Raw genomic sequence first — 15,532 nt, forward strand, 5'->3', positions numbered from 1 at the left:
TATTATTATTATTATTATTATTATTATTATTATTATTATTATTATTATTATTATTATTATTTGCAATAAATAAAATATTTGTATATTCATAATATATTTATTTTGAAGATACATTTTGATTGCCATAATTACAGTTCTTATCCTACTTTTCTCCGGCTACAATTTGAGGGTGTTTACGATTGAAAATGTTCCTCAGAAGTGTTAGGACTTCCACACACACACACACACACACACACACACACACACACACACACACACACACACACATTCTCCACCTCACACGTCATGATAATCACCTTCCGGCTCAACAGAAGGAACGAAATAATATCCCACCTTCTGATTGTAACACCTACAATATTTTAGTCCTCTTTACCAAATACAGGCTTGAATTGATTTTATCGTGAAATATGCGAATCTGCTAATAGCACATCACAAGTCAAGTCAAGTATATCTGTCGTTCCGAAAGACAAAAAGTAAAGCAATACTTTCGCTCTCCACAGTTGAACACAATTACACACTTGTGTTCAGATTTCTCTCTGGATCCATATGTGCTTTCTCCCACACAGTCTCTCATGTTTTCTTCAACACGTGTAAATTCTAATAAGGCTGTTTAATTTCTGTCACACTCCTGGGTGTTATTGAAGTCCTTGGCAGATATTTTACTGAACGTACACTGTCGCAGATTTATATAAATTGTAAAAGCATGTTTGCTGACTAAAAGGCAAATGGAAAATGTGTTCTCTGAGCCTTTTATACTATTTATACTGATTTAAAGAATTAAAAGATTTTTTTTTTCATATGCTCCCAAGTAGTTCCATCAAATACCTCCTGGGATATATAATTTCCCTGAGAGTTAAATGCCCATGTTCTTATTTGTGAGATGTTAGCGATTGCTTATGGTGCTGGTTTAATCGGCGTTGTATTAAAACAATCAGTGAGGTTGTGTGTGGCTGCTGGAGTAGTTTTGAAATGTTATGGGCTGTAGGGATGCTTTGAGTCGTGAATTCTGCTCCAACACTGACCTCTAGTGGCCGGTGTTCCTGAATCTAGGAAAGCTAAAAATACTACACACACTAACCAGATCCGGTCTCCTGATACACACGCATACCGTGACCTGTGACCAGCGATCGTTTTGAAGCGACTTCTCCTTTAATTAGGATGAAACAATTAAAGCTGAATGGAATTAAAGTGACCTATACTGTGAACAATTAAAACATCTAATTAAATTATCTTTTTTTTTTACAATTATAATTATTTACTCTCTATGACAACACCTATGCAAAAAAACAGATAAAAAGAAATGTATTAATAATTAAACAAGTTACTTATCAGTTCATTGCAGGAATTTATGTACAATGGAAAATGAAAGTAAAAATAACTATTATTATTATTATTATTATTATGTAATATATAGTAGTAATAATATTATACAAGAGTTATTATTATTATATAATAGTATTAATATGCAACATTATAAATAATGATAATAATATTAACAACAAGAAGAGTAGTTATTTTTATTGTTGTTATATTCAATATGAATATTATAATTTATATTATATTCAACTATTATTGTGTCAATAATATTAGTGATAATAAACAAGATATTATAAATAATAATAGCAGTTATTGGTATTATTATTGTTGTTGTTGTTGATGCTATTGTTATATTCAATATTAATAATATAATACTAAATATGTTATAAATTATAATAAAAAAGTTGTTATTTTTGTGTAATGTAATATATATTGTAAATAATATAATGTTATCATTAATATTATTACATATTTAATATTATATAAATGTTCACTATTTTGTGTCACTACTCCTACTAATAATAATATTTACTACTAATAATAATTATATAAATAATAATAACATCTATTATTATTGTTAATATTACATTGAATATATTATATTTTTTAATTGTATTATTGTAGTATTAACGTTTTCACTATTTTGTAAAAATAACCCAACGTTAAGATATGAACGGATGAAACATAAAAACATACATTTTATAATGGAGTGCTTAAGCTGGAAACTGGTGTCCTAGCCTGCCTCATTTCCAAAGTTAAGCACATGAGCCACGAACGCAGCCTTAACTCAGTTATAAATATGTAGTCGTCCTGACTCTTTTGACCCTGCACCTGTTAGTCTGCTCTTCCTCCTTCCCTCTCATCCTCTTCATCAGCATGTCGCCCCACACCTCCCTCCTGTCCCGTATCACATCTTTATATACGGTCAAACGGCGAGTGTCTACTCCACAGGCTGTAATAGGCATAATAGGGTCAAGCCTCTGCATTTAATAAACAATTATCCATTAATAATAAATAAGTCTGCTTCTAAAGGGCGTGGCGACGGCCCGCTGCAGGCCTGGAGATGAATAATGCACAAAGTCATGGTCAAACGGGCCGACCCGCACAGCGCCAATTATCCTGGTGTGATAACGAGCCTTCGAAACCCAACACGGCTGGTCTGAACACACACTCTCACTTTATTCATATACACACACACTCCCTCTCTAACACCTCAGAGTGACTGTGGCAGTGTATCTAGGATTAATATCCCACTCCCGCTTATGTTATTTTCTTGATTTCCCTGCAGTGTTTAGGAAGGAGAGGGCTTCGGTTACGTGGCCCGTGCCTCCAGACCTGTCGCTCTCATTTTGAATTACAAATCAATCACAGGTGCCGTCCGCAGCCCTGCCAAGGTCACTCAGATTATCAGAGGTTGCGAGGAGAGACTGATGGACCGCCTGAAGATTAGCATAGTCCGGCACAGGGTCTCGAATTAAAGAGCCCCCGTGGACCCTTTCAGAGTTCCCAGAAATCCCAGCTCGGCCTCCCCAAACACACCCTTGCTGCTTATAATGGAATGAATGCTTTGCACTTTGCACCGGTCAATTATAGATATTAAGCATAAAGAAAATATACAGGGTTCCCACAGGGCCACGGGATATCTGACCATGGTGGGACAGATATCAGTCGGGATAAGATGTTGGGTTAGTCTAATAAACGTGGGACTGCCTATTAAAATATCAGCCCAGTATTTTACATTGTGATTGTTTAGCCAATTGTGTGATTTACAAAATTTCTGTTTTACTCGGTGTAGTGATTATTTGTTTTATTGAAATAATAGAATGGTTTTAATTATAAATATATATATATATATATATATATATATATATATATATATATATATATATATATATATATATATATATATGATCAGAAATCTGTATCTACATCAGCCATTGGCACCCCATAATCAGTCGAGCGCTACTATTTATGGCAGTGCAAAAAAGATTCACTTTGGCAAATTTGCAAAATGAACATGTGTGAATCTGAGACTCGCATATATGCCGGTAAATGTAGGTAAACCTGTGCATTAATATGCACTCATGTATATGCATTAGAAAACCAGAGTAGCAAGTTTTTCCTTCTGCCTGTGGTTTCATTTTAAGAATGAAGGTTTGGCAGGAGGCAAATTAGCATTAAAGAAATGTCTTTGCTAGATGACTGTTCTCCCAGCACCTCCAAAACACACACACACACACACACACACACACACACACACACACACTCACTCACTCACTCACTCACTCACTCACTCACTCACTCACTCACTCACTCACTCACTCACTCACACACTCACACACACACTCTCTCTCTCTCTCTCTCTCTCTCTCTCTCTCTCTCTCTCTCTCTCTCTCTCTCTCTCTAAATGGTCTTGTCCATTAATGGCTGTCTGGAACTCTGTCAGTTCACTTTGTCCTAATGACACACTCTCGTCTCCACATCCGCGCTGGTCGTCTCAACATCCTGCCCTGATCCGAGTGATTTAAAACACACTCGAGCGTACCCCATCTTTATTGTGGAATAAAGCGCACACAGGCCTGAGATACCTTTGCTCTCCCGTCTGCATCTGCGGCACATCTGGAAGTGTGCGTCTAAATAATTGGAAGTCAATTTGTTTGAAGTTATGTTTTGGCATCTGGTTCGATTCATTCGATCTCTGGAAATCACATTCAGGGGTTTTATAGCGCTGCCCCAGCTGGAGGCTTTTCATCTCTTTGTGCGCCGTCGTTAATTCGGCGCTCTCCGGCCAATGATGTGGGAGTTTGTGAAATACTGTTGGGTGTGGTCCCATAAACACAAAATGGAGGCTCGGCCTCAGAGGATTACGGGAGGGGTGTGCGGTGATGTGGCAGAGGAGAAAGGGGTTCACCTGGGGACTGTCGCCACAACTCTCATATAAAGTCTAACCCTGGCTATTGCTAGTGAGCCTGATTGGTCACAATTCAGTTTTGTTCTTATTAAAGTTGACACGAATTCAAAATGGACTATTCTTACAGTGACATCTCTTTTCTTCTCTGATGACCTGTTTACTGGTGTGAGGGCGGGACAGGCCGCCACTCACATGAGATCGACCAATAGCAAACCACGATCATCCAATGGATTCCCCATGGACAAAACCAAGTCCTGCCATTTACCTCAGATATACGACAAAATAGGGAAGAAAAGACCATCTTCTATCCTGAATTTTCAATTCTAACGAATTATTTTTGTATGTAAGAGTGTAACATGAACAGTGAAATATAAAGCGTTGCCTTTTCTAGGACATAAAACACCAGTCGATATTTGCATACATTGTTTACTAAAAATGATAGTTATTTTAAGTGCCACGATGTGAGACTTTTTTTGAATTATTATGAATTTGTTGCATTGCCAAGTAGAGTTTATCTAATTTTGTCATTATATATTAAATTATTATAATGTTGTATTTATTTAATTATGTTAATAATGTTTAATGCTATAATGCAGTGGTTTTTAAACCTGTCCTGGAGGCGCCCCAGCCCTGTACATTTTGTGTCTGGCACACCTAGTTCTCTAGTCTCTACTAATGAGCTGATGAGTGGAATCAGGTGTGATCAATGAGGTACAGGGCTTGGGCGCCTCCAGGACAGGTTTGAAAACCACTGATATAAGTTTTTACATGCACCTTTTTTATGTCTATGTACTAAAAGTCTGTGTTATTTCCAAAAGGAAATCATCCACAATACCCAACAATCTCATTGACCTCTCAAACAGGTGAGTGTGAGATCCTTTTTCTTTTTTTCCATTCTCAGATTATAAGAATGATTTTCTCTGTTAGTCCTGTACAGATAACAACTGATGACAAATCTAAGAAGCAAAGCTGTATATTTCCCTTATAATCTCCCACTGACTAGCATTTTCTTTTGTTTCCCATCAAAATTTGACCGAAGCACAATCCAGAGGTTGCTGTGAAACATGATTTACTGAGCATAGATTCTCATCGTGAGGATCCCAGTCTATTACCACCATCTGCTGGTGACACACAAGACAGCGGGAACAACTTCCACTGTAAAACAGGTAACAACAACCCTTCATTTTCTGGGATTCTACATGAAAGTCCCATATTATTTGTCATCGACCTATGACTGGGGATGTGTGTTTTGTGTTACGAGTGCATTTTAAACAATATATGCTATATAGTTAGTGGTGGGATTTGAACAAACCCCCAACCCTCAGTATAAAATGACTTTTGTAGTAACTCACTATTTAACAGATGACAATTCCATAGAGTAGCTTTGAGGGAGGGACCAAAGTTACAGACCAGATTAGCACAGATATAAAGGTGGACTCTTTTAATCTGGACCTGTAAGAAAGCGCGTAGCGATACACAAAAGTTTAGTCTTCAGAATAAGCAAAAATCTAGTTTCTTTCTCACCTGACTACAAAAAAATTGCAGACCACTCCTGCTCTAGTCGTGCATATGTGCGATAGTATGATTGCTTTTTTTGCATTGAGCATAATATTTGTTCCTTTTTCAATTCTTTATCCATATTGAAATAAATCAAAGGACTGTGTTTGCGGAGGAAAAATGGTTTGGAAGTGGCTGAGAAAAAGAAAATTGCACTCATGGAAATGATTTCCATGAGGCCTCGTCCATGTTTGTAATTTAATGAAAATCCATATTTACTTTGGGTAATTGCTCTGGCCAATTAAGCGTAAACATCACTCAGCACTTTGTAGTTGGAGTATCAGCGCTTGATAATGATGTGGCAGTTCAATTTTATTTTCCGTCTGTGGCAGAGATGCAAGTCGAAGCTTTTCCCATTTCATTACAGAGAAACATATAAGCTAATAACATTCTCAAACATTAATTTAGCCAGGCTTTGATGAACGCGGGCTATCTGCCGAAATGCATTGACGTGTTTTTTTTTTTTTTTTGTGCTAGTGTTTGTTGTATTATTAATGTGTTATTTCATTTTCGATTTTGGTTAAATAATATCTGCTAATGAAATGTTTCTTTAGAAGGCTGCCTATTCTGGGCAAGTCCAAAATAAAACTTTAAATCAACTAGACTCAAAAGAGGCTCAGAGCAGCTGTGAGATGCGTTTTACATGTTGTTGCTAACTATTTATGATCGTTAGTGTTTGTATATGCAGAACTCAACTCGTTTGGGATTCAAAGTCTTGTGTGATTTTTATCATGACTGTTCTGTGGTAAACTTCTGCTGCGGATGCTTTTTGTGTTAGTAGTTGTTCAGAAGAGGGCTAGTGTATAATTAGGGGTTATTTCAGTGTCATTAGTGGCCTGCACCGCGGAGGTCGTTCGTCAGTGGTCAATCAACATGTCAATCAAACTGTCAGCCTTCTAGTGGGCGGTACTTCAGACCTGGGTCTCATCAGTGTCATTATCACTCCATAATCTGGGTCCGGATGCATGAAAAAATGTTTTTATGTAAGGTAAATAGAAGTGCAATTCATGAAAAAAATTGGCAAAAACATTTAAGAATAAAATGACAGGCCTTAACTTTTTTTATGTAAAGTTTTTGTAAAATGTTAATTTTTACCTGTTAGGAGAATTTACTTGCTAGTTTATAAGTATACTCCTGTAGTAATAATTTGTATTGCAATGATTAATATTTAATTTTAAAAAAATCTTTAAAAGTTTTAGCTTTGAAGATTTAAGACACATTTATGGAAGCTTGTTTCTACCATACAAAAAAGAAGGTAATTTTTCTCATGATGAGTTTACATCTTTTACAATTGTGAGTTTATAGCTGAGATAAAAACACACAATTGTGAGAAAACAAATGATTGCGAGATCTGTACACCTGTATGACTCTCTTCTGTGGAACTGAAAAGAAGATATTTTGAGAAATGTTTGTTCTTGGTCACTAAAACGATTGCCAGCGTTCTTCAAAATATCTTCTTTTACCGAAACTTTGACTTGAATGAAACTTTGTATATGCAAGAAATGTGAGACGGTGAGTTCAGTTTATCAAAAAGGGGTTTATTGTGTTTTCCCACACCCCTAGAGTTATATATAAAAAGTAAAATGTTAGAATAAGAAATGTTTTTTTAAGAATACAGGGATTAAAACATAAATACTTGAACAGTATGTTTCTGGAAAAATACATTATGTATGAAACAAAGATGTGTTAGGTGTTTTTTTTGTTTTTTTGCCTAGCATAATTACATCTGCATTGCTTCTGGTCTCAGTGGTAATAAAGTTAGCCTGCTTTGGATAAGGCACAAAAAGATTCCTCTCTTTAAACTGGTCCGTCTCAACAATGCCATTAAGGTTCAGAAATATACATACATTTGGTGATCCGTGTTACTGCTGTATAGACAGTCCTTTATCTGCACAGTAGGTCAATGTCAGTAGATCAATCAGTCAATCTCCCTTTTTTGATGTGTCTGACTCAACATTGGGGTAACATGTTGGGGTGAGTTCCCGACTCTTTGTAATCCAATGGAAATGGGAGGTCAGTTACACAGTGTTGCAGGTCGGCATCCGGGAGGTCAGAGCTCGTCTGCTTCCTCTGAGCTAAAGCTGCTCCTGCGGCTGCTCCCTTTGGATGCCGCTGGCGATCCGGCGGAGAGGAGTGGGTCGGTCCCGAAGGGCGAGAGAGGGTCGTCCATCAGGATCTCGTCCAGCCGGTGCTCTTCTTTCAAGGTGCTGCAGAAGAAGTCAGTAAAGTGGGAGAGAGGATCGGAGAAGGTGGTGGAGCCGTCGGACTGTTCTCCAGCGTTCCCCGCAACCATGGCCGCTGGCAAGGGTGTCCGCTGGGTGTATTCCGAGCTGCTCAAGTCCTCATGAGGGTAGAGGGGAGGCTGGCCTGGCTGTGGTAGGGCCTGGGTGCTCTGCGGGGCCGGTGTTACTTGGGTCGGGTGCTGCTTTAGGAGATGGGATGAAAGTTCAACTGCTCCCATAGAAGCAGCCATACTAGGAAGACCGTGAGCACGAGCCTGGATTTCCAATTCCTGTCAAAGATACACACAGGAAGGTGGGTAAAGATAAACTGGCCACTTTGCATTCAGGCCGTCTGGATGAAGTCTGACAGATCTAATAATAGATCTAATTTGGTATCTTTCCTTCTTTTTTTGCTTTAGGTGCCATAAACGCATGAAGTGGTTCAATCAACTTCAAAAATGCATCCGACACAGAGCTATATTCTGATGTAACCACCAAACAGGGCTTCCGATTAAAACAGAGCAGCTAAACTTGCCAAACAAGCAAAATCATTAACTTGTCGAGTAGGGGTGTGCCAAAAAAAACATCGACTCACAGAAGAATCTAGATTCTCATTTGCAACGATTCAGAATCAATCTGAAAGTCCAAGAATCGATTTAATACATTAATAAAATCAGCTGGGTGTTCGCCTCCATTTTAACTAGCCTATACGCGACGTAGAGTCCTGCAACCGTTCGGGTACCTGCGGGATACCCGCATAAAAGTGGCTAAAACAGGTGGATTGTGACATTTATAAAATTTGCGGGCGGATAATTACCTCTCTGTGGGCGGGTAGTAGCGCGGATGAAAAATATGTGCGATATTTCTGTGGCGAGGTGGACAAGCGAGAGAGAGAGCGAGACCGGGGCTTGATTGTGAATGAGCGTCAACCGCGAGCCAAACTGATCTCGAGTCCTCGGAGCTCGGAGGCATATAAGGACGAGAGATCACCTGACCTGGATTTGACGTTGAGTTGTGTTTACGTTTTATCATGTGTGTGCGCGTGCGGCAGTGGTCCGTGAGGGGCTGCCCACGTTACTTTCGTTTTGTTTGGTCAAAATCTTTTAAATGTTCGCCAGTTCCCGCCTCCTCCTTCCCCCCTCGAACATACTGTATTACGTATGAATATTATAAATATTAACGGGTCTGGGCGGGTGTGGATTTAATTTTGATATTTTCAAAATCGAATCGTCTTGGATCGAATCGTGGCCTCAATAATCGGAATCGAATTGAATCGTGAGATGGTAAAAGATTCCCACCCCTATTGTCCAGACCTTTGGGCTAACACCATTCCAACGTTTTTTGGTGAAAACATTCTCCAATTGGTCAACATTTCATTGCCATATTTATCAAGGCCAAAGTATACTTCAGTCGTTTGTGACGCATTGGGTAGGTTACTGTCCATGTGCAGCCCAATTTTTGTGACCGCACGGACGGTGTATGTACAACAGCGCATGGGCAAGTGATTTAAGTGCTTGAAAACAAAGTCCACTTTAAAAAGTTGGACGCATTAAACGCATTTTTTCGCACTAACTGCCAAAGGAGTACACTATGAAAGGCTTGCGCGATCAACCATGCACAAGATGGAGCAAAATGTGTTTTAATTGAAGGATACCCAGGCCTGTAATTTTAGTGTGAATAAAATGACATCTAATTTTAGGTGATGATCAAACATTCACCAGTTTAAAAAGCAAAATAAACCACATTTTGTATACGTTTATAAATATCTGATTAATGTTATATGTACAGAATGCAGTTGGGTAATTGGATAATTTAAAACATTATTGGATATTATGTATTAATAGTCTGTATTTTTCTTTGAGGTTATTTTTAGGGTTAGTTGCTTATAATTATGCATAATTTACTGTTATGACTATAGTTAGTACATGTAAGGTGTGTAACAGGGACACTGTAAAAAAAGTTTATTTGTTTGATCATCTTTTTAATTAAAATCATTTAAATATAATGCTGTGCATGATTTGACTCGACTTTATTATTGTTAATGAAATTAAAATAATAATAATAACACAATATTTTTGTCAGTTATTTGGTTGATGAGATTTACACTAATAATAATAATAATACAAGATTTTTGTCAGTTATTTGGTTGATGAGATTTACACTAATTACTAACATTGTACTCATGCAAGTGTCTACACTAGCCGGTATGGTTTCATGCTTCTTGTTCCATTACTCCCACACATTATCTGTAGCGGAGACAGTCTAAATGAGCTATTGCATTGCCTCTCAACGTGGGTATCTTCAGACACTCAATTGAGGCATTATTAGCATTAGCTTTTTGATAGGGAGCCTCGGGTAATTACTTTGAGGGCTAATTGCGATGTATTCACATGTGTGAAGAAGACTCGCGCCTGGTCCACGAATATGTCAATACTGTTAGAATGTAATGCATAAATTCAGACGAGGAGCCCAGCTCTTCAGAGTTATTAGCCCTCATAATCTAATTCCGGGGAGCATTCTGCTCCTGACGAAGCTGTAGCCGCTATTTATTAATCAGGCAATCACCTCAGCTCATCGTGTTTCAAAGCGGGGCAGGAAAAGCGGTTACAAACATCAGTAGGAGCAGGCTGCTTCGATGTCAGGCACATGGGGACGTGTGTTTGAACCTGTTTTTAAAAGCTGATTAAGATGGTCATCAGCTTAATTGACCAGTTAAAACCACTAGTGTGGACATTATCATGCTTGTTTTAGCTGCTTGTCCTACAGTGTTGGTAAGTGACTAACTTAAACTCAACTAAAACTAGGTTATTCAATAGAGCGGCTTTTTTCCTTCCAGTTTCAAGCTGCTTTTCCAACAAGAAGCAAAACAAAACACTATTTGACCAGATTTGGCAGAGAGAGTTGAGGCGGTAATTAAACATGGCTTCCTAAACGCTCTCTTAAATAACAGGAAGCCCAATTCATTTGAGAGTGAATTCTCATTCGATTCATTTTCATTAAACGATTCAGGTGATTTAATGATTCATGGGGCAAATAAACAACTTTTGAATTCATTTTTAGTCTCTTTCTAAGGGAAACATGTAGTTCAATTCTGTACATCCTGTTGTAACCGTTTTTGACTTGGTTTTATGAATGTGTTTTAGTTGTGTTTGTAAAACTACGGTTTATTTAGTCCAAGTTAGATGCTATTTTAGATAAATTCTCCAAGTGTCTTCATGAAGTGGTAGCTTTTCATAAAATGTAAGCTTTTCATCCCTCTATTTTGTATTACATCCCTCACTTTTATGTTTTTCCTTATCTTTCACTCCTACAACCATGGCTTTCTGCCGTTTCTCATGTCTACATCTCATTCTCACTCTCACTCTCTCTCATGGCCATATTCCCCTCGTTCACTTGTTCTTTTTGTCTCTTTACCTGGATTCGTAGCTGGAGTCTTCTGTTGGCCTGTTCTAGTTTCTTCTGTCGGCTCTCGAGATCACGGGCGTGCTGCTGCTCTTTCTGCAGCCACTTAATGTATTCCACCGAGGCCTTGAGGATCGTCCCTTTGTTCCAGCGCATATCACTGGCAGAGAAACGTAAAAGATAACCTTTCTCAACACCGCCTTTGCATCAGCAGAACTTTCATACACAGAGAAAAGCCTCACAAGGGTCTCCTTTTTTCCCCAGGACTAAGAAACTGTGATTTACATGGCCAATTATTCATTCTCGGACATTACCTTGCCTTTGAATGGGAATTTTAATGGAATAGTTAAGTACGTCTGCAGAAAGACCATTCTACGGCCCCTTGTACGGTAAAATTAATCCCTGAGCAAAAATAGGTGTCGGAAGAGGGGAAAAAAGGAAAAAAAAATGGACTTTGGAAGCCGAAGTAAAGTGCAGTCATTCCCGATACCATTACTTTTTAAAAGGAGGAAAGTGTCGTGAAATTGTCTCTTTCTATGGAATAAGATGTTGGCCTGATCGGAGCTAATAATCTCCTTTATCTTGTGTTAATGGCAAGGTGACAGCACTAGCCTTCCATTTAAATTCGATAAAAAGTTCAATTAAGCCGGGGCAATGTCTGCACTCTACTTCATCTCTGGGTTCAGTTGTGCTTAAACTTTAGTTCAAATGGTCTATACTTTGCCTTGAACCTCATTTTCATCATTCAGATGGTGGTCTGTCCGCGCTGTAGGTATTTCCTTGAGAAATGAGCACTGTACTGTCATTTTCTCTCTACTTCAATGTCATTTTGCCCTGTCTTTATGAGTCTATCTGTGATGTGATGTTTTTTTCCCTAAGACTGAGTTCAGCTGTGAATCCAGTAAGACTTTTACTTACGGGTCATTTGATTTCGGTATCAGTGTTCCGAGCTCTTTGATCCTGTAGTTGATGTTGTATCGCCGTCGTCTTTCAACTGCCGATTATGAGAACAAAGTAAGTCATGCAGCACAAACCTAATGTTAACATTAAATATAAATTTATGAATGCATTATCAAATTGTGGTCTATTATTAAATATAAATAATTACATTAACCCTAATGTACATTTAAAAAATAAATAAAATAACATTTTGAAATTAGGCTCATTATCCCCAAACTCTTAAAGAATATTAGTAATACTTTGCAATAAGGTTCCATTTGTTTAGTTAACTGCATTAGCTAACGTAAACTAAGAATGACACGTATTCTAAATGTCACTAATACATTATTAAAATTAAAAACTGTATCTGTTAATATTATTGGTCACACTTTAGAAAAGGGTCCAGTTCTCACTCTTAACTAAGACTTTTTCCTCAAATTCCTAATCACTGCTTATTAATAGTTAGTTTTGGAAGGATTAAGGGATGTTGAATATGGTCATGCAGAATAAGGCATTAATATGATTAATAACATAATATGGATTAATAACATGTTTGATGAGTACTAATAAACAGCCAATATACTAGTAATATGCATCCTAATAAGCAACTATAGACCCTAAACTAAAGTGTTACCATATTACATAATGGACCTGAGCCAACAAGTGCTATCAATGAACAGTAGTATTTTCATTAATTAACGTTAACAAAGAGGAATTAATACGGTTACAAATGTATTGTTCATTGTTAGTTAATGCATGTAAAGTGTGACCAGAATATTTTCTCTGACCTAATCGTCCATTTGACCCTCTTTTGTATCACTAATCAGCCATGCATTTTTAAACAAAAAGACTGTTATATGGAATATAGCCAGCCACTTTGCTTCAGTTCTGGAGTTAATTTGAGTTGGGTAAAAAGCACACAGCAAAAAAAAAAAAAAAATAGGTATGCATTTTTGTTAACAACAGTTTCCCGGAAGATTTTTCTGGGCCTCTGGCTCTCTAAATAGAAAATGAAGGTTAAATAAACAAGTGTAAAGGCCTCTTACTTAGATTGTGGTTGTCTTTTTTCTGTCTTTCTTTGGCCATGACTCTGGTGTCGTGTACTGTAAGAAAAGAAAAGATGGGAAGGCATTACAGAAACGAATAAGTGTATATCCAAAGATAGGTTGAACACCATGCTGATGCAAAATAGGCCCTTAAAGAAAGCCGTTAGATTAATAACATCATTAGTTTTAGGAACTTCCAAACCAATCCTCAAGATTCCTGCCTAATACTCCAAAAACATCAGTACAAGTCCTCTTTTTGTGTTTGAACAAGTGTCATTCACCCCAGACTTGTCAACACCAGATCTCTGTCTTAATGTAGAAAAGCTGTGTATCTTCTTTTAATCCTTCCAGACCTTGCGATTAACCGATCTGCTGCTGACATCCCGGAGCGGGTGAAGAGGAGGGAGGCCAAATGCTTCTGCATTCATATTCACATTCTTCCAAATTATATAATTGGGTGCAGTGATTGGATTTCTCAATTCATTTCTGCTGATTCAATAAGGTCATTTGAGCCGCGCGTAACCAAACAAGAGCGCCGTGCAGCACGCTTATGTGAAAAAGACAGTAATGCACTTATTTTCCTGCCGGAGTGAAGAGTTCTCCAGGCATCTTTTCTATTTCCTGAATCAATTAGCTTTACTTGATGCATGGCATTCATAAGAAAAAAAGGCACCCACAAAGGAGGCATTGTGTCGTGTCTATCATGCTAAGAATACATGCTACCATATTCTGCTCACTGGAGCATTGATAATGAAGAATGTGAGCAGCACAATGGCGTGCTAAACGCAGAGCACTCTTAGAATAAGACAGCTGGATAATAACATGAAACATACAGTTGTGTTTGGCTTTCACAGCCCGGGCCTTTTGGAATAACACATGTGGAAGGGGTCTGTCTGGGTTTGCTTTGCTAGAGATGAATTTCCATAAGGAAAGATATTGTGGTGTTTTGTTTTTATTAGCGCTGTTGAATAGGACTTTTCTAACCTATATACACCTAAAAATACATTATATTTGTATATTATATTTATGTGTATGCATTTGACATACTTTTATCCAAAGCAGCTTAGTGGATTCAGGATATAGTTTTTTACATTAATTACATTTTATCATATTATACTATATACGTGCAGACTTTTTTTCACTTTTATACACTAATAAGTGTTTCTCAGAAACGCTTTTTTCAGAGTATAATATGATGTATAACTCACTTATTTAATTCAGTATTTAATGAATAGTTCTGCACTCTTAGAAAAAAAAGTTCTATGTAGAACCTTAAAGGGTTCTGTCAGACGTTTCATATATAGAACCTTTTAGGGGTTTCTTTCATGGGATAATTTTAGAATATTATGATGTAAACAACTTGTAAACACTGCATCACTAAAAACTAATGATGATAATGATAATGGCATAATAATGCAGTAACACCTTTCCAAAGATCAATAAACTTTTAATTTCTAAAGACTATTTAGCACTGATAATGGAAAACATTTATCCACAATAAATGAACAAAACAACCAAAAACAATAAATAAAATTGATGAAAACTGCAACGGATGATTGTGTTTTAGGTGCATATTAGGGGTGGCATGGTTCACAAAACCCATGGTTCGGTTTGTATCACGGTTTTAGGGTCACGGTTTCCGGTTCTGTATGGTTCTGTTGTTGTTTTTTTCTTTTAATTGTTAACACTCCATGTACTTAAGCATATGATATATAGCTTAATTATCCACAATTTAGGATACAGTATAAAAAAAATGTTAGATCATGTAATCATGCACAAACTAAACTTGACCATCTCTGAGGAAAGCCAGGTGAGATTTTGATACAGCAAGAGAGAAGACATTGATGACATGCTTTTCATTTATTTCACAAAAAAGGAGATTGTGTATTAATATTTCTACATGAACTTGTGCCTTTTTAGCACACAAAGATTGAACTGAAAATTAACTTGCATTTATCAAACTGCCAACTTCAGTGTAGCTTTAAGCCTTGTTTATACTCTGCGTCTGCACAAGGTCATTTTATTATTTTATCGTGTGATTCATTGATTTATTGACTATCGAGACAGGCCTACATGAAAGTGTTAAGCAATCATACTTTTTGACATAAAGGGTTCTTTAAAATGAAGTCAAGAACCCC

At 37.4% G+C, this 15,532-nt stretch overlaps 1 protein-coding gene across 4 annotated transcripts in view; it reads right to left on the minus strand.

Annotated features, from left to right (window-relative positions):
* Nucleotides 1-7,302: 7,302 nt before the first annotated feature.
* tfec (transcription factor EC) overlaps nucleotides 7,303-15,532 on the minus strand; it is a 51,228-nt gene continuing 42,998 nt past the window's right edge. For all 4 annotated transcript variants that reach the window (XM_067428580.1, XM_067428582.1, XM_067428583.1 and 1 more), the window contains 4 exons: nucleotides 13,395-13,451; nucleotides 12,328-12,403; nucleotides 11,422-11,569; nucleotides 7,303-8,297 (listed from right to left, as the gene is read on the minus strand). In XM_067428580.1, coding sequence (XP_067284681.1) covers nucleotides 7,836-8,297; nucleotides 11,422-11,569; nucleotides 12,328-12,403; nucleotides 13,395-13,451 — 743 coding nt within the window. In that variant the 3' untranslated portion in view covers nucleotides 7,303-7,835. The remainder of the gene's footprint in view (nucleotides 8,298-11,421; nucleotides 11,570-12,327; nucleotides 12,404-13,394; nucleotides 13,452-15,532) is intronic.

The sequence above is a fragment of the Pseudorasbora parva genome, chromosome 20 (genome assembly GCF_024679245.1).
Source record: "Pseudorasbora parva isolate DD20220531a chromosome 20, ASM2467924v1, whole genome shotgun sequence".
Lineage (NCBI taxonomy): Eukaryota > Metazoa > Chordata > Actinopteri > Cypriniformes > Gobionidae > Pseudorasbora > Pseudorasbora parva.